General features: G+C 39.4%; 1 protein-coding gene across 1 annotated transcript in view; it reads left to right on the top strand.

The window, feature by feature from the left end:
* PARD3B (par-3 family cell polarity regulator beta) overlaps positions 1 to 24,458 on the top strand; it is a 359,707-nt gene that overhangs the window by 308,584 nt on the left and 26,665 nt on the right. The window contains exon 21 of the mRNA XM_065750387.1: positions 5,352 to 5,487. Within this exon, the coding sequence (XP_065606459.1) occupies positions 5,352 to 5,487 (136 nt within the window). The remainder of the gene's footprint in view (positions 1 to 5,351; positions 5,488 to 24,458) is intronic.

Here is a 24,458-nt window from a genome sequence, read left to right on the forward strand (position 1 = left end):
TTCAAATAAATTCAAGCAGATGTAAATAGCTTCTTCAGTTGTAGTTTATCTGTGATTCTTGGCTTTGTATTTATATAGTTATGGATAGAGAGCATCACATCCATCTATTGCTTCTCGAGGCAGCCTATCCATACAGACTTTCTAAGGGTCTATGTGGGACTGGGCTCACTGTCTTCCTTCCAGCAACCTTTCACAGGTTTCCTAGTCAAGTGTCCTGCTGGGGGTCCTTGGACGCTGAAAAAGTTCATAATTGGTATTCACAGTGTGTATTCTTGCCCAGACCAAGAAAGCAAGTGTTGTGGAGATTAATAAAATCATCTGCATTGATCCAGTAACTAGAAAGACATGGCTCTTGAACTGGAACCCTAACTGGATGTGTGCAGCTGAAACCCGGGCTGGCCCTGATCGACATCAGATGATTCCCAGACTCACAAGGCAATGTCAGTGGTGCCAACAAGGCATTTCTGACAGGGCTTTTATTGCAGTATCCTTTATTTACTCAAGTGCGTGTGTGCAAATGTTCGTTTCTTCTGAAATTCTTTCTCAGTGGTTGACAAAGATGAAAGCTGAAATACTGTAGAATTACTTTCTTATCATTGATTTTCATTTTGTCACTTTCCACTGTTCTTTTCATTCTTTCCTACTGTTGATGTCGCAGAAATATCTTCATAAGCAGAGTAACACTTAAGAGTAGGAAGACAAGGGCTGGAACCGATGGAGTAATATACTGGAATGTTTATTTGTTGTAACTCCAGAATGAAAGTTTTATCCTGAATGAAATACTCTTATGTGCTGTGTTGGACTCCCTTGGATAGCATATCTGGGTGGACCAGTACATTCCCTTCAGGATTTAAAACTAGGTTTGTTTTACAGCAAATTGTGAATGGGAGATTGTTCATTCTCTTGAGTCTGTGAATTAAATTGTTTGTTTGTTAATGGAAAATTCACTAAAAGACTGTTTAAAAAAAAAAAAAAGGAAGCACAAGTAGTTTGTTTAGAGGCTGACAGTCAGCTGGGTGAAATCAGCTTTTGAAGTAAGTGGATGGCAAAAGAGCCCTGTGCAATATTAATGTATTAAGGAAAACCACTGGAAACAAAATGTTTATTGCCTCTTTAAATGTATGTTTATATAGAGCTTTAAGTGGTTCATCGTAGTCTGTACATGCAACACTTGTTTTTAATTTTGTACTATCTAGAGAGCTTCTGTAAGAAGTCATTAATTTAAAAAATGACATTTTCAACCTGAGTGATTGAAATCCAGATTAGCTACTCGGAGGGAGAACAGAGGGGAGATTTTATTGTGTACAACCTGAGCCATATGTATTAAATGCTGCTGATGTTTTAGTTCTTAGAAAAAAATAACTTGTCATATTGAGAATATCATGTTATTGCTATGGTGCTTCCTCATCTAGAGATGACGAGATGGAATTTCACAGTCTTATTTTATGCAGTGTTAAAGACAGCTTCACAATACGTCTGTGCCAAAGTACAGGTTCCATTTTTTTGGGGGGGGACACCTGTGCCATTTCACAGTGATGTTCCTTGCAGTCACAGTGGGCAAGGTGGAACCCACATCATGACTTGGGCAAATTCGGGTGTAAGGCAGAAAAACAGGAATTTTAGCAATTGTTCATCTAGTCAGCAGTACAGCAAGCCAGAGGCCTGGAGTGTCATGATTGTTCTTCCTGGGCAGAAGAAAGCAAAACTACAGAAGGGCAGATGGGAATATACTTTTTCTTCTTCTGTTTGTTCATACAAGATAGTCTGTTTTGTTTTGTTTTTGGGTAATTATTTCCAAAGAAAGGCCCTTGCAATATGTGCAGAGGGGGAAGTGGGAGGGGCTGAGAAGTCTGTGAGTAAAAGGCATGGCCTGAGGCTGGGACCGTACTGGGGCCAGTGGCACCTGTGTGGTTGCACTGTTCTCTGAAGATCATATAGTGCTGGGAGACATGTCAGGGCAGAGAGTTGTGCGCTACTGTAGATAGGATGAGGGTTGTGATATTTTTATCTCCTAAAGGAGGGAGCACTAAATTAAATGTAAAGTTACCTTAAAAGAAATCTGTCTGCGGTACTTATTGGGACTCAGCAAAAGCTTCAGTAAGTCTCCTTAATATAAACTGACTTTGGTTGGAGTGTTGTTTTTGGTTTTCTTCTGTAAGTTCAGGTTCTTTGTCACTATACGTAGTCATGCATCCTAAATGGCATTCATTTGCTGTTTCCCTGTCTGAGAAATGCTATCTGATCAAACCAATATTTTTTAATTATGTATTTATAGGCAGATGAGAGAATAGTTTACAGTCAATGTATGATCTTCTCTGCAAATCTTGGAAAATTGTGTTGTTGGGTTCTTTTTTTTTTTAATATCGCCTTATCAGTTTCTTTTTTTTATTACTGATGACTTCATTCTGTTTGAATTCAATGCTTCACTTTCTTTGGGGTAAACTAATAGATTATGTATGCGATATTTGCACAGTGCTGATTGAATTCATCTGGTTGAGTTCGAATGTGGTTCATATATTCACATAATTGTCAGGAGCCAACTTGAAATTCAGAACTCTTTCATGAGCCTTGCACAGGGCATCATATTCATCTCACATTTCTCAGGAGCGGGTAAAACTTTCATGGTAAGCTAGATATGTAGCTCTTTCAACAGCCAATGTCTTTTGCATTTGTGCCTATAAACGTTGATGGAAAAAAAATTAGGTATGGTGTTTTAACTGTTTCTTGAAAAAATGAAGCTGATTGCTCCCCTCCTGATCTGCTACTCCCACATTCCTATCAAATTCTGGACTTTTTGGCCAGTTCTGACCAGATTTGACAGATGATTAGATGTTCAAAAGATAGAATGTTTGTAATCTTGAGGAAAATGAGCAGCCTGCTGGAGGGGCCCAGATGAATGAGCATGCTTGGGAGAGACTCTGCACTGTGAACTGTCCCAGCAGTGGGCATAGGATAGCTCACAGGGGAGGAGGAGCAGAGGAAATAAGGCTTCACAATGCTGCTTGTTTCCACAGACATTATGCTTTGCACGTGGGGCTATTTTTCGTTCAAATGTTTCTACTCAAACTGACACTGAGGTTTTTATACGTAATATATATGGCATTCTTATGTGGTATGTGGTATGGCAGAAGTTAACCAATGACAAAGCAGTCAGGATCTGTCTTTTAATATATATTCAAAATCAACTTGATCTCTGCATTTGACCCACACCTACTTGCTGGCTGAATGGGCCTAAGCAGAGGGAAGTTCCCCTATGGGAGATCTGCAGTAAATGGAGCACAAAGCTGCTGTTACTGTCTGTCACAAGTCGAGCTCAACTTTCTTTAGAAAACAAAGCAAAATTAAAAAACAAACAAACAAACAAAAAACTTCTTACAGTATTTTCAGTTTACCTTTTAAGCCAAAATACCTGGAGATAGAATGGGGATGTGACCTTCAGGCCACTGATCACAGATTCTAATTCCATTTGCAGAGAGCTGCAGGGATCCAGCTCAGCTTGTCAAACTGGCCCTGTTAAGGATCTCAGCATTTCCTTCTCCCAGCTAAGGCAGCTTTGCTGTAGTGGCACTGCTTAAGCAACAGGAACAGCAATGCACTTTAGGCCTTATCTGCATGCTAGCAGCTCTAATTAAAGTCTTTATCTGTAGTCACAAGTGAAGCCTGGGGATTTCACAGGTATTGTATTGCTCATGAACAGTGGGCCAAGCTTCACTGTTCTAAGTGATATCCTCCATTAGCTAGTCCTTAGCTGGAGTATTTTGCAAACTGAAGATGGTTCTCTGCTATTTGACAGCAATTCATGCAAGGAACAAAGTCGTTTATCTGTGGAAAGAGTTGTGGGGAAAAGGGAATGAGCTGTTTTTTTTCAGTACTCCATGATGTCTGTGCAAGCTTTCTGCACTGTCCTGGCAGATGATGAGAAAAATGCCCAATGTTCAGGAAGAGCTCAGTAAGTCAGCCAGAGAAGCTTGAAACCTCAGGGGCTTTGTAGAATAGAGGGTCAGGGTACCTTGGGATCTGGGGAAGACATGTAATTTAATCATTTGATTTTTTGTGGAAACACTCTGATGCTGCCAGAAAACACTTTCAGCCCTGCGTCTTCTATTGAACTTGTGTCCTATGTGGAATTCCCCTTCATTTGTAATTAATTTCAAAACTAATTTATCTAGCATTCTAGATTGATATTTGCTATTAGAAAATATGTACTATTTAACCGATGCATTTATGTCTATTCCACTCTATGTATTTTCCAAATACAGTTTGCTATGCAATCCATACAAAAGGCTTAGCTAGATTCTGGCCAGCTCTTACTGGGGTACAGTGTGACAAGATGTACCACAGAGCTCATGTGAATAAATCTGTATCTCTATAGCCCCTTACTGGTGTGGCAAAGTTGACATTAAGGAGTGTATGAATACGTGCTGCAACAGCAGTGGTGTGAATTTAGAAGTTGCTATGAAGAAATCCTACAATTCCCTGTGAATGTTAGTAAATGCTACTGAGCCACGCAGTCAGTATTCATCTAGGTGCCAGCTAGAGTAGGGCTGGAAATAGGTCTGAGAGGCTTTTAACTTAGTCATTTTCATGTGCTTGTACTTTATTTTACTAGAATTCCTAGGGATTTTCAGGATTGATTTTTAATCCTTCCAATAAGCAGCTCCACTAGCCTTTACTAAGGCAGATTGCAGTGTATCCAGTGTAGAAGTATTTGTCAAATTGCTGATTAATTACTATCTTTAAAAAAATGGTGTCAAAATTCAGTAGTGTTCTTTCCCATCTCTTTTGTCTCTCCTCTATATTCATGGCTGATGTTTTAGTTCTTCATATAGCTTGGAGTGAGGTTGTTTTTTATGCAATAAAACTTTTTGCTGTGCGTCTCCGTGAATATTGTCTATTCTTTACCTTGAACAAATGTAATTTTAGGGAAATTCCACATTTAGCATGGGAGCAAAAGGGAACGTTTTCCTGGCAGCTTATCATCATCATTATTATTAAAATATGATAGCCATTTATAGCTGCTCATAGGAATGTTAAAAGTTTCCTTGTGCTCCCCCATCTGTCTGCATCCATCTGTTGTCTCTTGTCTTGTGCTGGAATTGTTAAGGTCTTTGGACAGGGACAGCTTTTTTTGAAAAGGGGGATCAAATTCACAATTAGGAGTTTTTTAATATGGGAAAGCAAAAATAGGGCTGATGTGAGCCAGTGGGCACTATGGAAATTAGGAGAGTCAAAGGTTCCCAGTCCATTTTTCTCAGGTATGGGCATTGCATTTGTGCTCATGTGGGTATCTGAAAACTGTTTTAATATGTGTACGTATGTGAGTTTTATTTAGCATCTTTTATCTTTCTCAGTGGCTGTGCAGGTGGTGGGAATGCTGACCGAATCCAGAAGTTACGGAAGGAATACCATCAGGCCAGGAGAGAGGGCTTACCTTTCTATGAGGACGATGAAGGACGAACACAGCTGTCTGATTGCGACCACCGATGGGTATGTCCACAGTGTGCTGCACAGGGCTGTTGCAGTGTTCACGGTTTGCAGAATAAACTGATTTAATTGAATTTTCCAAAAATCCTATGTCAGTTCATCATGAATTTGGGGGGCTTACAGAATTTGAAGAAATCTTTAATGCCAGCCCCCCTGCCTCAAGAAAACACTGATAACATGAAAATTTGGCTGAAAATAATGTGCTTGTTTACTGCCTTTGATCTAGGCCCAGGCTTCCTCTCTCCTGAGGTCCAAGATATGCAGTCCTTGCCAAACTTTGTCACGTGTGGTAGCATCAAGGCGTTTCAGCAGGCTTTATGCTACTCTGGCAGTTCTTCCAGTGTTTCCCTGGGTTAACAGCAGCATTGGATGAACAGGCTCTCCCTGTGCTTAGCTACAAAGTGAGAGGGAGGAAATACAGGCATGTCTACCCTGCCCTTCCTTCTGCTCACAGGATAATAGCAATCTGGCCATGATGCATCCTCAGTCTCTTCCCTAAAGTGAAAAATTGAATAATTTGCTCCTACTCCATCGAGAGACCTTAAAATGTTTTACCACTATACTGTTATTGTGGTCAAATGTTACAGAAATACTGTATTCCTGATTATACATCTAGGACTCTCACTACACAAAGACATATTATCTACTCACTACTACCCATGGTAGAGCCAGAAATTAAGTCAAGAGTGCTGAATGTTTTAACGTATTAAATAAATGCAAAAGCTGTAGCCTATGGGATGACAGTTACAACACTCATGAGCTCCACCTGAGCAGATTTCAGAGTTGGACTCTCTTTACAAGTAATTATAATCAACCAGCATTCAAAAATGCAATGATGCAATGTATGTTAAATTTGAAATTTTAGATAAAAAAGAGGCATGTTGTACTAAAAATCTTAAGAATCTAAGCACACCTGAGCTTTGAGCTAACCATTTTTAATGTACTCCAAACTATTGGTGCAAATGCTGCAGTGAAATCCTCAGTGATTGGAGTTATAGACCAAAAAATTCCTATGTGAGACTATAGACTTTATTCCAATCACAAAGTTCAAAGGAGATGTTTTTGCAAAAATCGTCATCTTTATTTGTTCACTTATGCCACCTCCCAAGAACAACAACAATACAAAAAATATATATATATATAATATAAATATATTTAAATATTTTATATATTTTATAAATATATTTATATATATATTTTTTTTGTATTGTTGTTGTTCTTGGGAGGTGGCATAAGTGAACAAATAAAGATATATAGATAGATATATTTCTATATCGATATAGATATAGATAGAATTCTGAATCGGTTGCTGAAAAAATCACTTTCAGTGGAATAATTCTTTCCTTAGAGAAGTTAACTTCAATCTACTGCCTTAAATTTTGTGACCCAAATTTGCCATTCTTCTTCTGAATAGCTTTTGTAAACTGAACTGAGAACATTCATCAAATGCTTCTTTCTGTTGAAATTGTGTGGTTTGTAAAGTATCCTGACAGAGGCCCCAGACTGGCCTAGTGGTACCTCTTCAGCAGACAGAGGTTTTTTATTTCTTATCTAAAACTGATAAAGCTTTATTAATCCTTGGAGGACGCTGATATTTACGGCCCACTGTAGTTTCCTAAGATTCACAAAGGTTTCTTCCAGGTAATCCTTTTTAAGCCTTTCCTATTAGGTATAATACCCCAAGATTACTGATTTCTAAAGCTTTACTTCTCCTATGAGGCAAGTTGTCCTTAATCAGAGCAGCTGAAAGGGAGCTTTGAGTATCTCAATCTTCAACTGATTAATAATAGTGACACAAGGATTGTTTCTTTTAGTCCTTCAAATACAGAATATTTTTAAACATTTTTGTTGTGAGGAATTGCAGTCTGCTTAAAAATCAGAGTTTACCTCGAGGCCTTTAATACTGTAAAGTTTGTTGCTGCAACAGTTCCTCTTGTTGAAGTAGTTTACAAATTTCAAAGACTTCTGGTTTTATCGTTGCAACAATATTATCCATTGATCCACCCAGCCACGCTTTCATCATCAGTCTTTTAGTCTGTAAAATACTGAAGCCGTAGCTTGCTCTCTTTTGACTCCTGGCTGAAATTTCTTTAGTTCTACTCTGACATATGACTTTACCCTTAAAAGATATGTTACATCAATCCATTCAAACAAAAATAAAGTATCAAAATTTGAATCAAAATATTCAAAGGAAAACAAATGTCTCAAAGCTAAGAGAGTCCTCAAGGTATTTTATAAACAACGTCTTGTTGCCCACCTTGGGCTGCCGACCCTCAGTGGCACAGTACAGACAGAACACCAGCTGATTTCTTCCATCTTTACTCAGTTAGTGAAGAATCATGTTGATGACTAATTGCATAATTGTAAATAAAAACTTACTCTAATCTTCAGGATGACAGATCTTTCTTTAAAGAATTGGTAGACAGCTGGGGAGGAGGAAAGCCTTCTGGTACAGGTTTTCTTGCTTCACATAGGAGGTGAAGTCACCAGGGAAGCTGCATCTGGAAAGGAGATTCTGCATCTCTATATATATTTTTAATATTCGATTCGTTCTTTCTTTGCTTTTATGAGTCAATTGTATTACCTAAGCCAGCTTTTCTATATGATGTCTTTCTAATGTACAGCAGCTGCTGTAATCACTACTGACCATCTCACGAAACATGGAGATAAGTTGGGAAATAACAGGATAATTTCAGAAGACGCTATCCTGACACAAATCAGCAGCCTCAGAAATGGATGCTGGATCTTGTCCTCCAAAAAAGTATCTGAGAACTCATGAGGCAGGTTTCTATCTGATAAAGCTGACATTGACAAGTGGCCTTTAGCTGACACTGTAATGGGACAGAATTTCTAATAGAAGGGGTATTTCTAACAATCTACTTTTTTTTTTTTTTTTTTTTTAGTGGGATAAATCAAGTTAAACTGCAAAGCTGACTAAAAAGCCAGCATTGTAAGGCAAAATGATCTCATGACAGGCAATTGGGATCCATAAATGTTTAAAAATAAGGTCAAAAATTCATTTTAAATAGGCCTGCTATTCTCTCATCATCCATTTTCCAGTCTTCTTCTGTTCCTCTCATCTGTTGCTGGATGAATTTTTTGCTCTCTTGCGCCTTCATTCTGCTCTCCTTTCCCCACAGTCTGTTCTTTTTGTTTGTAACTGAATAACTCAGTTTTGTGTTTCTCCATAAACAGACTCATGTATGCAGCACTGTCTGTGCTATAGAGCCAGATCCTTCAAAATTCATTTCCACTTCCTTTGTGCTTTGGTTTGTTGCTGAGTTTTGTGTCCTTTGGACTCCTGTGCACCCATTCCCATCCACCTTCACCCCCCCTTGCTTTTCAGATTTATAGCTTGTAAAATGATGGGCGTGGTTTTACAGGGTGGATCACAAGGCTTAAAGTAAGCCTCAGCTAGATATAGTTAACCAAAGGGCAGGGTGAGGGTAAGTGTAAATGCTGTTTGGGGAAAAAAAGGATGCCTGTTGTCGTCAGTATGCTGTGAGACTTGCCTAAAATTTTCTGACGCTTAGGATATCTGTTGGAAAGCAATCACTCAAGACGGAGCTCAGATTTGTGTGTACATGTTGATGTCTTAGCAGAACATCAAACAGTGAATGCACTCATGAAAATATTCTGTACAAACCTAATCCTAAATCCACTGGGACTACAGAAAAAGGCGTAATACATCTGTGTATATATTACCAGATACTGCAGTATTAGTGAGATGCTGAGAGAACCACAGTAAGCTGCAAAAATGTAGTCAATCTCCCTAGGAGTTGGAGAGCCTTTTCACAAAATACTCTTTTTCAGGGATTTAGAGTTGTGAAGTAGCAACAGATCATGAGAAATACAGGAGATGTCAAGATAAGCTACAAAGTATGCATGTACTCTTTTATTTAAGAACATTTAAATAATGAGGAATTAATCATGTATTTGAGGATTTACTTGGATTGTCTTACAGACTTTGTACAAATCCAGTTATTTAACATCAATTCTTTGCTTCAGGGAGGCAGTAAATTCTTGAAATTCTATCTTTATTGTGTACATTTTTTTTATTTTTTTTTTTTGGAGAGTACAAGTAACACAGGCCACACTGCAAGGAGTTCTTCACCTGTTAGTGAGAGCTTTGTTGTTCTAAAGTTCATATGAAGTGGTTCTAAGAGCTGCTTTTTTATTTGCAAATCAGGTTTGTAAGTTGATAAGTAGCCTAAAGTGGTAAGAAAGTCTACGTCTGGGTGCTAGCTGTGGACATTTTGATTGAAACAAATCTGTGATGTACTGAGTTTTGTCAGTTCCTAGTTGAGAGTACAGAAGAAGAATCATGTCTGTCTGTGCTAAAGGCCAAGTACTTTATTGTGCGCCTGGCAGGAAGCCAGCCTGAGAATCAAACAGAAAAAAAAAAAAAAAGAAGAAGAATGTTTAGGACCGAATTATTTTTCCATAATGTGTCAAAGGGTTCTATGCTTACTTCAGGATGAGTAAGGATTTGCTTGTACTTTTCATGATCAATTAATTCCAAGTTCAGGATGCTGCATGTCAAATAGGTTGAGTTCCCAGATTGTGCTAACATTTGTGTTGGACCGTGGTTAGAAACCAAAATTCCAATTTCCAGAATAACAGCATTCCTGTCTTTTAGTGCAATGAGAGAAGTGATAATTTTATGTACTTTGTGAAACCATATAGCAGAATCTGCTGTTTGAGCCCATGGACTATTAGTCAGTAAAGAACATTGAATTTAAAAGGAAGGGAGGAAGGAAGGAAGAAGGAAGGAAGGAAAGGGAGGAAGGAAAAGACAGTGACTTACTTAGGGTGTAGCTGCTTTGAAAACTCTGGATCAGAAGTATTTGAGTGTATATTTTTACAGCATATTAATTGACATGATCTGAAGCATTTTATGAGGATGCTCACCAATCAAAAACTTTTTATGGTCTCATCTCTGTATGATGAAAGCTTTAGGTTGAGTTGTATTCTAAAAAGCTGTTCTAAGCAAGCAGAGAGGTTTTGAAATTTGAAGATTGGATTTGAGGGTACGTTTTGGGGGAAATTATTTTAGAGAAATCCCTGCCAAACCTCATGTGAAAAATAAACTATTCCAAATGGCACATGCAAGGAGAGCCAAATGCAGCTCCGTTAATACTTGTAATAATGAGTGATTCTTATACTTGTTTGGAGTCATTCCTACTTACACAAAGGTTGAATTTGACATAGTGAAACTGAAGCAGAGTGGAGTCTGAAATGCTCTTGTCTTCATGCAACACTATGTACACACTCTTGTTTACCGAGGGTTGACAGTTCTGGTGCCATATGTCATTTTACCAAAGCCCACTGGTACAGTTTATAACCTAGAGTATTCTAGGAGTTCCAGAAACACATTGTGTCATCTTTTCCACAAGGTACCTCATCACATAGCTCCTTTTTGTTTTACTTAATCATGGGGAGATGATTGTGTGGACAAACTTAGAAGTTGTTCTCTTACTTCATAGAGATAGCAGGAGGAAGCATGGGCTGCCTGGACATGGACATCCTGCCAGGCTGTCCACAGCAGTAGGCTGCACATTAGCACATGCTCTGGTGGTTGTGTCCATTGCACATGGAAGATATTCTTCTGATGTTGCCCAAATTGAGAACTTGATTGTGGTGTCCCAGAAACCACAACAACTGACACAGATCATGTTTATATATTATGAAGAGACCCAGAGGTTTTCTGTTTTATATGTTTTCCCTAATTTGCCAATATGTTTGGGAAAGCAGGAAGCAAACCTCTAATTGGTAATTATATTGATGAGGGAAACTAGTAGTCCATGCTGTATAGCATGGTGAACTGCACTTCTGCACACAGACAGGACTCGGCTCTGTGAATTTTATCCTTCAGAGCACAGCTGGATAGGCACAGTGATAGCATGTTTAGAGCTGGGCTGCAAACTGGCCTGTGCAAAGGCAACAATGTGGTTCTGAGCAGCACAATCACTGGGTCTTTGTGATTTGCTTTCATTTTTGTCAAGCTTCTGCCAGCATAGTCTTTAACAGTTGTCTAGCTAATTGTTGATCCCTATATAGATGGTGACTGTGTGACCACCTCCCTTGAACATGTGTGTGCCCTACCAAATCTCAAGTCAGCAAAGGCACAAGTGGATTGAGATTTTGCTCTAGCAACACTGAGGGGTTAATTGAGCTCATACTTTTCACTTTAAACCTTCCCTTGCCTTCAGTGATATGTACTTCTACATGATGACTTGGTCCCAACCTCCAGCAAGTCAGTGCCCCACACACTATAGGATCAAATACAGCTGATCATGGGTCTGAATACAAGGGCAAAAAAAAAGTAGGCTTCCTTTTAAAACTGACCTCCTCTTCTTCAGGATGTTAGTAAGAAGCCTGTTTCAGTTTCTGGAAGGAGGCCCCAGTTACAACAGCTCTCATTTTTTTAATCACAAGACAAGTTTGTAATATCACTGAAACTCCTGGCTGAAGCTAAGCATGTACTTTAGGTATTTATTAGATTGGGCCTGAAACCAGGCCTCATACTTGACCCTTTTTCTTAGGCACAGGCTGAAGGCTTTACCTTTCCTACCAGGGATTTGGTGTGTTTTTCAAATAGATACTGACACAGTTGACTTTTCTTTGAGTTCTCACAGTTTAATCTCCCTGGGTTATGTCTTTGTTCAGTATGTTACTGATTAAAAACAAATCTATTCCCTCAAAAATATTGACGATCCAAAGAGTTGCCTAGCTACTGTTGTCCAAGACAGCAACCTGTGGCCAAGAGATGCTGGTCATTGTCCAGTTCTGCCTTCTAGTGTTAATGTTCCACTGAAACATTATGATTTTGACAAAGTATTGCAAAATCTGACCGTTTATCCCAATGGAAAGTAGAATGACCTCAGAGAGGGAAACTGCAGCTGTTGCCCAGAATGTGCAGAACAGGGTTAAGCTTGAAAGAAGCTGGGTCAAGTGATATAACTAAGTCATTGAGGCTGTTACAGGGTACAGATATTTTATTTTTTATAGTTAAGTATGTGACAGAAGCCAACTGAAATAATGGACTTTTGATTACTTTTGACTTCTGGATTGAGATCTTACTTTGTATACATATAGCACTTCTCATTATTGCAGCATAAGATCTAAGCAGTAGGTCTTGGGTCTTCTTGAGTCTCGTTGAAGTTCCTCACTGCAAAATACATTAGAAGAACTGCTTGTTAAATTACATCATAGGCACAGTTTCAGCAGCCAGGGTGTCAGTGTTCTGGCTACGTTGTTGTCTTTCAGTTAAAAACGCTAAAAAGTTCAAGATATCTTCACAGCCAAGGTGTGAAAAGCAATTAGAATGTATCACTAGTTGCTGGATATAAGCAATTATCTATGAATATATAAAGGCTCTATTTCTTCTCAACAAACAGGCGACATTGTTATAATTATTTAAAATGAAAAAGAAAGTCACTGACTCAGACATTGAGAGATTGGGTGGATAACTTTATTAGTTCCCAGTCTAAGGTCTGTAGTGCAGATGCTAATCTAATATCAAGATTGCATTAAAATGAAGCACAAAATATGGGAAGGAGAATGCCATTTACCCGGTAAGCCTGATACTGTACATGAGTCTGGCTTTTCTGCTCAGGACCAATTCTTTTAAACTTTTAGCCTCATCTCTTATTATCAAAGGACACTTGTAAAAAGGAGTGCTAACCCCTTCTTTCTTTCTTAGTATAGGATCCAACTGAGAAAATTTTTTTTGTATTGAATGTGCCGAGTTTTGAGAAGTTCTGCAAAAGATAGAAATTTATTTGTTTTATTATTTGCATTCTTAAAAACCTCCTTTAATGTTCGTATTTTAATTGGTAAATTGAATTTGTAACCAGGAATTTGCCTGTATGATAGTGTATCTGATAAAATACCTACACTGTGCTACTTAGTCTGGAGGCTGATTTTTAACTTTTCTGAGAGCTATGTTAATTGGCTATACAAAAGCAAGAATTATTAATACTGCTGTCTGGTTTTACTACTTTTCAAATGACCCACTCTGAGTAAAGCGCCATGTTGCCCAGTATTAAGTAGACCCATTCTGGCTGAACTTTATGTTGTAAGTCTTGTATAATTTAAGGTGTTTAGTCTTCTGTAATCCAAATGCTGGTGAGTTGTCTGCCTTCAGAGGAGAAATACAAGTCCTGGCTCCTGGTTTCAAGGGAGTCCTGCTATTCAAGACCATCAGTATGTGAATAGTCTAGTGCCCAGAATATCGTTGATTTCCTTAAGTGGTATATTTAATTGAACATGTGTTGTAAATGCATACAACTGGGAAGAAGGACAAATACTGGTATCTTTTCTAAAGCACCGTCTAGTGACTAATCCTAAGATTTTTCTCAGTACAGTCTTTTCAGCTGTTTTCTTGATAGGCTGGAAATAATGATAGCCAAAATTACCAGTGTAAGGAATGCACTGCTGTGTTAGGAAGACCAATTCCGTGCATCACAAGTAATGGTAATGGCTCTGAAGGAACATGGACACTGGGGAGGCCAGGAGTGGGTGTGTACTTTATAACATCAAAGTATTTCAAGAAAAGTTATAGCAGCAGACACTTAAACTGAAATTATGACTTAGAAGGTGCAAGACATAACTCAAAACAAGGCAAGGAAAACATGTTCTGAGGAGACTCAGAAGTTACTTGTATTGCATTAGGCACATCTATATCACATTACGTTTATAATTTGATGATAACTCCTTCAAGATAAGATAAAAATGTGTAATTTGAAATACATGCCTGTGCCTTCTATGCCTGGTCTGCCATCATCAAAACAAAGTCATTCTGACAATCTAAATTCAATCTTTCCTGTGGAATGATTATAGGGGCATTTAACAAAATGCTATCTGGTAGTACCCACCAGTGGATCAGTATTAACATTTTCATTTGCATATGAAGCTAATTTTCAAAGTATTTCTCTTAATTTGCTAGGAAGATACCTGTCAAGTTAGCAATTAAACTGTAATTTGGTCACTGAGGTGTTTACACGGATTAATAGATCTCTCCCTTCAGCGTATGCTCCTGAGTTAGAAATAATAGCTATACTGCGTAGTAGCATGACCCCACTTGAGTTTCACACACACATGCACAAAATCAAATTCCATCACATTTTAATGCAAATTTTACCTTTGCAAATGATGGCCTGAAAAGAATGAGTTTCCATGGTAACCTTAGGGGAACACATAACCTGTTTATCATAACTTCTCCATGAAACAAGACAGGGGGTGGGGAATATGCTTTGATGTCAGCAGTATTTTTATGTAAAGAGTGTTCTGCTGTAGCACATACAGAGAATTTACTAAAATGCTTCTGTGCTGTCCTAAATAAACTTTCTTCCCTTTCTCAGAAGCAGTCATATGAAATAACATAGGAGAGAATGTCAATAGGCAGTATTCTAAACCATTTACTGGCCTTTCAGCTCCTGTCTAAGCTTTGATGACTACGTCAACATTTTGAAAGACCAGACACAGATTAGTACTTAAACCAGATCTCTTCCATCACTTTCTCACTCCTCACTTCACTCCATGCTTTATGTTTGGCCCTCAGGTATCTCAGCTGCCTTTCAAAGGCATTTTCGGTTTTTTGCTTTCTTGTTCTTCCACTTCACTGCTGAAAGTGCTGTTTGAAAAATGCCTTGAAATATCTCAACTCCTACATTGTGGGGCTACCACAGAAAAGAATGTATTGATTATATTTCACATTCAGCACTGACTTTCAGAGCTGAGGTGGTGGCTTCTGGAGCTGCCATTAGCAAGGAGTGAGTTTGATGGCTGTGAGCATCTGCAAGGTTATATTTTTCCTGCGGATGCGTAGTGACTTCTGGCTAAAGGAAAGTATGTCTACAACATTTTTTTTAAGGTCATTAAGAGTAAGGAACAGATGTTGAGGTTTTTCAGAATGTTGCTTTGAAGTGCCATTTAGGAGTCAACTGACAAGACTGACCCTATAGGCAGTGATTTTGGGACTGGAACACAGAGGAACCATTGCCCACAGTTACCCATCTGGTATCCATCTGGTACCAACAAACAACAGACAGCACCAAATCACAGAGAAACTGTACCAACTGCTAAATTGGTATCAGCAAGCAAAGAAGGTCGCCACCCAACAGCAGTTGCAAGCAGGAGAAACAATGTCTGTAACATTTACAGACTGGTATCTAAAGATCTGGAGGAACCTGATGCCATAGCATATGGAAAGAAATTTCTCTCTCTAAGCCTGCTTATGCTGATGTTGTTTGCTCAGTATTAATCCAGGTTTGGGACTTTTTTTGTTAACCATATTGAATTTGCAGTGTGGAGAGCTTTTGTCATAATGCCACTGAGAGAGCGCCTCTCTTTTGTGGTGTCTGTGTTTAACAGGATTATGGTGGATTTAATAGCCTGTGCTACAAGCTAACCATTCAAATTCTAGCAATACTGTTCCAGAGTGGTGTCAAGTCACAATAGAAGGAGTTGAGACTAACTTTTAACTCCGTGACCATTCACTCTGCTCTTTCTCTTTGATGTGAACTATTCTTGGGGAAAGGTGTGGCAGGGGGTTATTTCCCAATTTTATTGCCATCTTCCGCTTCTTCTCTTTGTTCGTTTTCCCCCTTTCTTCCTTCTTTTCTTCTCTTGAAGCAGTGTGCTGGTTTGTACAGTAGCTAAGTGTTTAGAATGTAATAATACAACAGCAAGAGATTTACTGCCTTTAGGCGCTACCCCTTCTACTCTTGAGGACCTCCAGCAAGGCATGATTTTATAGACAATGAAAGGCTCTCTCTCCCCTGTGAAGCTGCCTGCCTGCAGGAAGCTTTTCACTGTCTATTTCCACTACTTGCTCTGCAATTTAGTTTCATGCCCTGCTATTTCCCCCTTCCCTCCCTCTTTTTGTGCCGACATACACATGCACATACCCCCTGCAAGTGCATTCAGCACCAACACCAGATGTAGGTAGGTAGGGCAAAGTGGTATTATCTTAACGTGCATGCTTAAAAACGTCAAAACTACCCCCAAACGTTTCCATTTGCCATCCTCAGTGTAAGTGGAAGTATTGATCTGTCCCCTGTTTGCTTTCCAGGTTCTGACACTGCCATTTCATTTTCCCTAAAAAGAACACAAGCTTGTATCTGTGCAGCATAGAATGGCCATTACACCCTGGCATCAGTGCCAAAAACTCTGCTGACTTAGCTAGAGAAAGATGCTGAAAGCCCCCGACTTTGAGAGAAAATTCAATTCAATTTACTTTGTACAGAGTCTCTCATGGAGTATTTCAAAATGCCTTATATCAGGAGATAACATAATGAGAAAATGCTTTAGAGAGCTGAGTATTCAGATAGCAAGACAAAATGATACACAACAATGAACTGGAGTAAAAGAAAAGACGACTGTCATTTAAAAGCAGTAATCATCTGGATAAGTAGTCTTGTAAACTAATTACAGTGAGAAGAGAATCAAAGAATGTAAGTCTGGGAGGAACATGAAGCAGCTGAGTTTCAAACAGAAGCTAAGGCAGAGGACCAGTTTCATTTGAGACAGAGGGAGGAATGGTGCATAGCATCATAAAACAACTACGAGAGATAGTGTATTCACATGTATATATTGTGTATGGTGTGTATTGCATCACAAATGTATCTCACTGAAAACGTCAAATTATTCTTTCTAGCAGCTGGGAAGAAATTAATTACATTGGCCTGGTTCAGGGAAGAGCAATTGAAATGCCCCCTCGTAGTTGGAAAGGATCAATGCTGGTGCGTGCTAAGGTTTTTTTGTTTTGCTGCTTTCAAGTTTTGTGCTCAGCTCAAGGGTCTCTGTTTGCTGCTGTACTCTGAGGTTTGCAAGTGAGGGTGTTGCAAATCTGGTGCTCGTTAAAGACAATTAAGAGGTGGAATTAACCAAAACATATTATCCTACTAATGGAAGAAGAAGCCACCCACAGAGAAGGACACAGGCCAGGAAATGATCTCATTTTGTATGGTCAGAGGAAACCATAGTCCTCCTGTACCAGGGATCAGGGATCACGGAGCTGGGGTTCAGAAAGCAGCATATTATTTTTGCGGGGCTGTGCAGTTTTGGCTCCACCTCTATCTTTGATGATTTCTCTCTAGTTTGTGTTGTGAGATACGGCAAACTCTGAGAGCTTGTTTTCTACAGAGCTAAGGCAATTGCCATGTTTTTAAACTGTTATAGGAACAGCCTGCTTCCCTTTTAAAGTTCCCATCTGTGTTTGTGTTTTCCTCAGTCTATTGCCTTTATAAAGAATTTTCCTCTCTCTCTAAATCTAAACCATTAGTTTCACCTCCTTGAACAAGGTAGGGCATTAGTGGGGAGAAGTAAATCCTGACATAACCAGCCTTGCTTAATTCCAGTGTGGAGCACTGCTGTCATAAGTGTTTCTGGCGCTCATTGCACAGGGAGAAGATGACTGTCAGTATGTGCACTTGTGTGTGTGGAATATATATATAAAGAAGGGGAACATTTAATTGCCTAACAGTCTAACTGACCAAGTGCTGTTCAGGCCTCACGCAACTGATTTTCTAAGTGAAAATGTTCAAAACTACTCACTGGCAAAGCTAAGATCATCAGTAACTGCAGCATGCATCTGTGTTTCTTATGGGGAAGAGGAGGAAGGATGGTTTGATTACGATCTCTTTTTTCCTTTAGACAAGGTTGTTTTTCTCACCCAGGGGAAATGCATTCTAGCAGCATGAACATAACTATTAATCAACACTTAAGCAATAATCAGTGAATGAAAAATGATGACCAGAAACTGAAAATGTACTTGCATAACTACGTTGGTGCTTTTCCTTGGAGATCATGCCCTTGCATTTTAACATGAACAATTCCTATGAAATTAGTGGTGATATATTCCAAAAGGCGGTGATTTAAAAAGCCAGCACTTATTTTTCATGTTAGAAAAGAAGAAAATACTAAGAGTGAGTGATACACTAAAATCAGCGTAAGTAATGTTGCAGAGCTGCTCAATAGTCTCTAAGATAGATCCTCAATTGATGCGAACCAATAATATCTTATGGGGTTACCTCAGAGATGTAGATGCCTAGGTCATCATCACTAAAATGCTGTGTTCAAGAATGTGAAGTCATGTACAGGATACAGAGATGTTTTTTCTTTGTATTTTAACCCAAAAAGGAGATACTGCTACTGGAAGGTGCAGGTGTATGTCTGCTTTGGGAATTCCTCCAAGAATCAAATGCTATTGAAATTGAAACAAATCAGTGTCATCAACTTTTAGCATGCTCTCCTGAATCAGGGCCAAGGTATGTGGTGGCTCCCGACACAAACCAAGGCTGTGAGACTGCATGGACTGCAGCTATACCTTCCCTTAGCTCTTGAAGGTGCATTTTGACAGTTAGCCACAGTTCTAATAGTATCAAGTGTTTCTTTTTTTTCTTTTTGTTTTTTGTTTTGGAACGATTTCAGCACTAGAGCATTGTGTCAAATTCTAAGAAGTGTGCGTATGTGTGCATGTGTTCAAGAAAAAGAAGGCTCAACAAATCCTGTGGCTGAGCCCAGACAACAGAGCTATAAAAGTCTGTGAAATCATACTTGGGCTATGAACTGGCACCCACAGGCATTTGTTGGTTCACCTTCTTTATATTTTCTGTTGAGAAAAAAAGTAGAAGTTTAAATTAGTTGCTAGACTACCCAAAACAAACCTTCAAGGCTATGACTTGAGGAGCAATAATAGCCACACTCTCAAGGTGTCTGTAAAATGGAGAAGAAACAGAAACACAAGGTTTCTGCATCTCTGGGAGGGTACTGCTTCCTCCCTTACTCTTCAAAGACGTCCTGTGTGGAAATTCTGTATGTACCAGGAAGCTGAAAGTGAGGTGCTTTTTAGGGGTCCTGTGGAACATAGTCTTCATTTTCCATTGCAGCCTCTTAGTGAGGAAAAGCTCTACTACGAGAATCAAAAAGAAGTGTGAAAGATGCCGTCTTACATCCAAACAATAGTCAAGCAGTACTGATGGGCTCATACAGCATTAGACTCTTCTTTGAGGACTGCTTCTGTCATTAAAATCAATGCAACTTAATTAAAGCAAATTATAGATAGATACATCTATAAATAAGATATTAAAGTGTGCTGCTGAATATGATAATTGCTGCATATTTAGCAATCAGCGTGTGTGTTCTGCTTTTGCCAGGAGGGATTTCTTTCAGTGGAATCAATGGAGCTTTATTAAAAACCATCCAAATTAGAGGGAGAAATGATGAGTGTTATAATAACGTAAAATCACTGTTTCAACTTTCATTGCAAAACCAGGAAAGCAAAATACATCCCTCTTTGTGTATGTAAGGAAAACATCGGGAAAATTCTTTTGAATTGTGAACACTGCTAGAATTTTTAATTTTTACCTTTTGATGCAAAACATAAAAAAAGTGGATGGAGGAAAACATGTTTTCTGTGGAAATGCTGGAGGTCTTGAAGGGTGGGATAATTAGGATATCATAGCAGTAAGCAATTAAAAAGACCCCTTGGATCAACTTCATCCATTTCACATGGAGTATGCAGTTTACTGCCTTACATAGCTCATGTCTGTTTTAACATCTAAAGAAAGTGTTAGTGTGTCAGATTGTCTTCTGAAATCCACTGGCAGTCACTAGAGCCAGGAAGGTTGTTGAAATGCAAAAAATAAAATGGATGTATTTTGATTCTTCACCTGCATGCGGAACATTGGGACTGGGGTAGGGAACAAATCTGCTTTTACCTCTCTGAGTTTTCCTTCAGTTTTCACTTAATTGAAAACAAAAACCAACTGTGTCTCTGCAGAGGGGAGACCTGGAGGTTAAAGGGCACATTCCGTTATACCGCGGCTCTTTTTGGCATGCTGAATCTCAACCCATGTGATTAGAAACGCTTGCAGACAAAAGAAGAGCTTTGAGAACAGAGGTCAAGCCAGCATCTGAATCAAGTCCTTTAACAGATGATCACTAGGCTATTGAAAAATGTGCTAAGCAATCCAGCAGCACTGTGTGCCATGTTTATACACAGACTTGCAGGCAAAAGGCAGAACTGGGTGGGATTTTCAAAGCACTTGGGTGATGGCGGAGCACATGCCTCACTCTGCAGGCTTCCTGGGCTGGATCATGTCTTGTAGTGCTTGTCAGTCATGTAAAACACAACAGTAGTATCATGCCATTTTTTATGGAGAGCCACCATGCACATACTTGCTGTCGTTCATACCACAACATCTATCCAACCCTGCATGTCTTGTTGCATACAGAAGGGATGCAGGAGGCTGTCCTGTCCCCTGCTGCTTTTAGCCTGGGATATATACTCTGGGTGGAAGCCAACGTGAGGCAGGTGAGAAGAAACAAAATGCAGCATCTCCCAGACAAAAACGTGGGCTCTCACACTTTTTTTGCAGAGTTTTCAAGGTAGTGTCAAGCTTTGGAATGAAGTACATCTTTTTCTGCTTATGTTCCTCTTCTCCAGCCCCAGCATTTTCCTGTAGGCAAATCCTCAGCTTATTTCAATATACCTCCCTGTAGGGGTACTCAAAAATGTATGCACAAACGTTTGAATGACCTAAGACATTTCTTCTCTGTTTTGATCCACGTGTGCATGTTCACTTTTTTTTTCTTTTTTTTTTTTTTCTGGGAACTTTTCTATGGGAGAATTAGCAGGTTTGAGATACTTGCTGTTTGCTTATCATTTCCGTGTGTTACAAGACTCTTCTGAAGCACCCTGCAGTTACTGTGTTTGACAGAGGAACAGCTTCACTGACACCTGTACAACTTTTGTTGTTTTCTTTACAGTTGCTTTTCCTTTTGAGTAGGAATGGGAAATTGAGAACCTACAGATTTCTGTCTTGCAACAAGTGTAGACTGCATCTGTCCTGGAGATGAAGGAGCCCCCAGCCTGCTTCCCTGCTAGTCCCCTGCTGCTGCCTTTGGATTCAGGCAGTCAGTTTTGTGAATTGTTTGTTGTTGTTTTTTTAATACAGATAGCTTTTCCTTTCCTCAATTTAAGCATGCTGCTGCTCTTCTAATTGCGCTGATGGGATGATGGCTGTTTCTGTGTTTATCTCTCCCCCGTTATTTTTGCATATTCATGTTTTGCTTGTTAGTTATTTGAGGCTGCTCTACGCTAAGAGATGATTTCTTCATAATGACAGCTCTTTTTTTTTTTTTTAGGTTGATGTAGTTAATGTAAAAATACAGATGTGTGTTTCCAATCATTCTTTCTGTCGTGCATTACTGTACATTTGTGAAACTCCGTTGCTGTGCTCTCCCAGTGCTGCTGCATGCTGATGGCAAGAGCTAAGCAATTCCCCTTCTGCCAGCTTCAGCACTGTGCTGGCCAATGCATACTTAGCATCCCTTTGGCCTGGGTGAGATTGCCAGGCTTTAACCCTTCTGATAGAATTGTTGTTTGCTTCCCTAAGCACCTTACGATCACTAAATATGCACTTCAAACCTATGCCCCTGTCTTAGGCCACCTGTGTGCTTCCTGTTTGACGGGAGGGAGGACAAGCTGGAGTATTTTGATCTTGTTAATTAGTATCTTTAATGCCACTTTTTAGCTTAATACGTTGTGGACACAGAACGTATTGCTTGGACTCAATCTGAAGCATAAATATCTTGGATGAGGAAGGTGCTTCTATTTTCACAACTTCTCTCTCATCAGGGTAGTATTTTATTTTAGGCACCGTTTGCTCTCAGCTGAGAGCTATGTTTTTACTGCATGGACAGATGGGGGAAGGAAAGGAGAAGAAATGGATGAGTCTCTAATTAGCAACAGAGAGCCAGAGCTTGTCTTTCCAGAGCTTTGGGTCTTTATATAGGATGGGGAGACTGAGCAGCTTGATGCAACCAAAAGCCCTGTATCCACCGCCAGGGGTTTCTATGGTAACCGGCTCCCAAATCATATATACAAACAGAGCTGGTTGGGGGACTTCCTTCTGGCTGGTCTGCAGGAAACCCATCAGTAGAGGGGTGTTTTCAGGCTGTAAAAAGGCCTTGCAATGTAAATATTTTTTACTTTCTGGTGAGTGGTATAAGTTTTGGGATCTCTGCTGAACATTGGCACAACTCTAAATCTGCATGTTCCTGTGTGCTGGTTGGTAAGTGTGAAAGTAATCACCACAAGGCTTGAACAGGGCTGCGGGTGCACAATGAGTTACCCGGCACATCATTCTGCTCGTAAACATCTGGCTGCTGCACAGAATTAATAACCTCACTGCTGCCACGTAGGTAGGCTGTATTCTACGTGGCTTTTGTGCCGAGCAAACTAAATTATACATTTGGATTTTCCCCTCCTCATTCTTCATAAAAAGCAGAAATTAAAAGGTTCCTCTCTAACCACTGTACCTGCTGAATTAAGGGAAATTATCAACCTGATCAAATTAGCAGTGTGAGAACAGCCAAAGTGGCTGTGACTCAGCCCACGTGCATCTGTCCATGTAAATTCTCTCTACGTGTCACTTCTACCAGTGGAAAAAATGAATGAATGGTCAATTTAGCCTGCTGCCCTCCTTTTGAAATGTAGAGCAATTACTGTTATTTTTCACTCACCTGAAGTCAGGAACAGCTAACATAGGGATAATTTCAAATCAGAGGTGGTTATTACTTGTGACCATCAGTTCCACAAGGATTCCTGCCTGTTTTGATTTGGATAAAGGGGAGATAGCAAGAAGTCTATGCTAAATAATCTTTTCTCTTACAAGTGTCTTGGATGCTCCATGAGTGGTAAGGTGCATGATGGTATTTGTCAAGCATAATTCCTGTGCTTTGCTAAGAGCTGGAAGAGATGATGCCTTTATTTGCATTGGGCTTATGTAACGGGTACATAGTGGGGAGACTGTACACAAAATTACTGTGTGAAAGTAGATAAGACCTACTACACCTGAGTACACTACCTGTCCCATTATAGCTTTTAAATCTCCTCAGCAAAAATGACTTACTATGCATAAATTACAAGGCTAACAAAAATGTGCTCTAACCTGTGGAACGTGCAGCACATGTTAATCTTTGTTTGTTTTTCTATAATAAGGCTTTTGCAGAAAGCTCTGTGTGATTTATTCTTTTCTTTCTAATGAATTGTTAAAAATGTTTGAAAAGGCATTAAATCTTCCTTTCTGCCATTAATCTGTAAAAGGGGAAGGGGATTTTAAATGGCCTCTTAGTATATTGCTGTATAAAACTGCTGATTCTAGCAGCACCGGAATAGGAACACATACTAATGTAGGAAACACTGAATGCAGTCAGAGCCTCCTGCATTTATGGAGAAAAAGACTAATAGCTCCATTTTAACAAGGCTCTTAACACTTTGGGCCATCAGCAGGCACTGACTGAGTGAAACTGGGAGAGCTCCTGTGTGCTAAAAGCCTTGAAATTCACCATTTTTACTCCAGTTGGAGCCTTCCTGCTAGAATTGCGCTTTCCAGCCAACTCCACTTGCCATCTTCAAAACAAACCAAGCAGTGGGCTGGCATTTTAACTGAGTGCACTAATGCTTCACTTCTGAAACAGCACCAGAGCATGATAAATGCACATAAGTCCCAGATGGATACTTAGATTTGCAGTGGTGTTAGGGGAAGTTTCTGGATTTGTGTTAAGATTGAAAGCAATGACTGTTTATATTGTGTTTTACACTTCAGAAAAGCACACAGGGTGGAGGAAAACAGCAAACTTGGTACTAATATGCTTGCTATGATTCGAGGAGTTACACTGCAGGAATCAGAAGCAGTATGCTTACTTAGATTAGTTCCTCATGTTATTGAATTCTAGGAAGAAAGACAGTCAGGGAAAGGGGAGACAGTATCCCAGCTTGCATGCAAACAAGGAGAAGTCTTGAAGATTGTACCTGTTCTAAACAGCTCTTTCATACAGAAGCCTTTCTTGTTACCAGTGATAAGATTATGTATGGGATTTGGAGCTTCTTTGAGCCCCTGCCTTTCTTCTGTTGATTTTGGCAAGTTGTAGCATCATATGTTCTCTGCTTATCATTTTGA

Source organism: Cyrtonyx montezumae, unplaced genomic scaffold (genome assembly GCF_038088225.1).
Source record: "Cyrtonyx montezumae isolate F1298 unplaced genomic scaffold, pur_monq_1.0 scaffold_7, whole genome shotgun sequence".
NCBI classification, from domain to species: domain Eukaryota; kingdom Metazoa; phylum Chordata; class Aves; order Galliformes; family Odontophoridae; genus Cyrtonyx; species Cyrtonyx montezumae.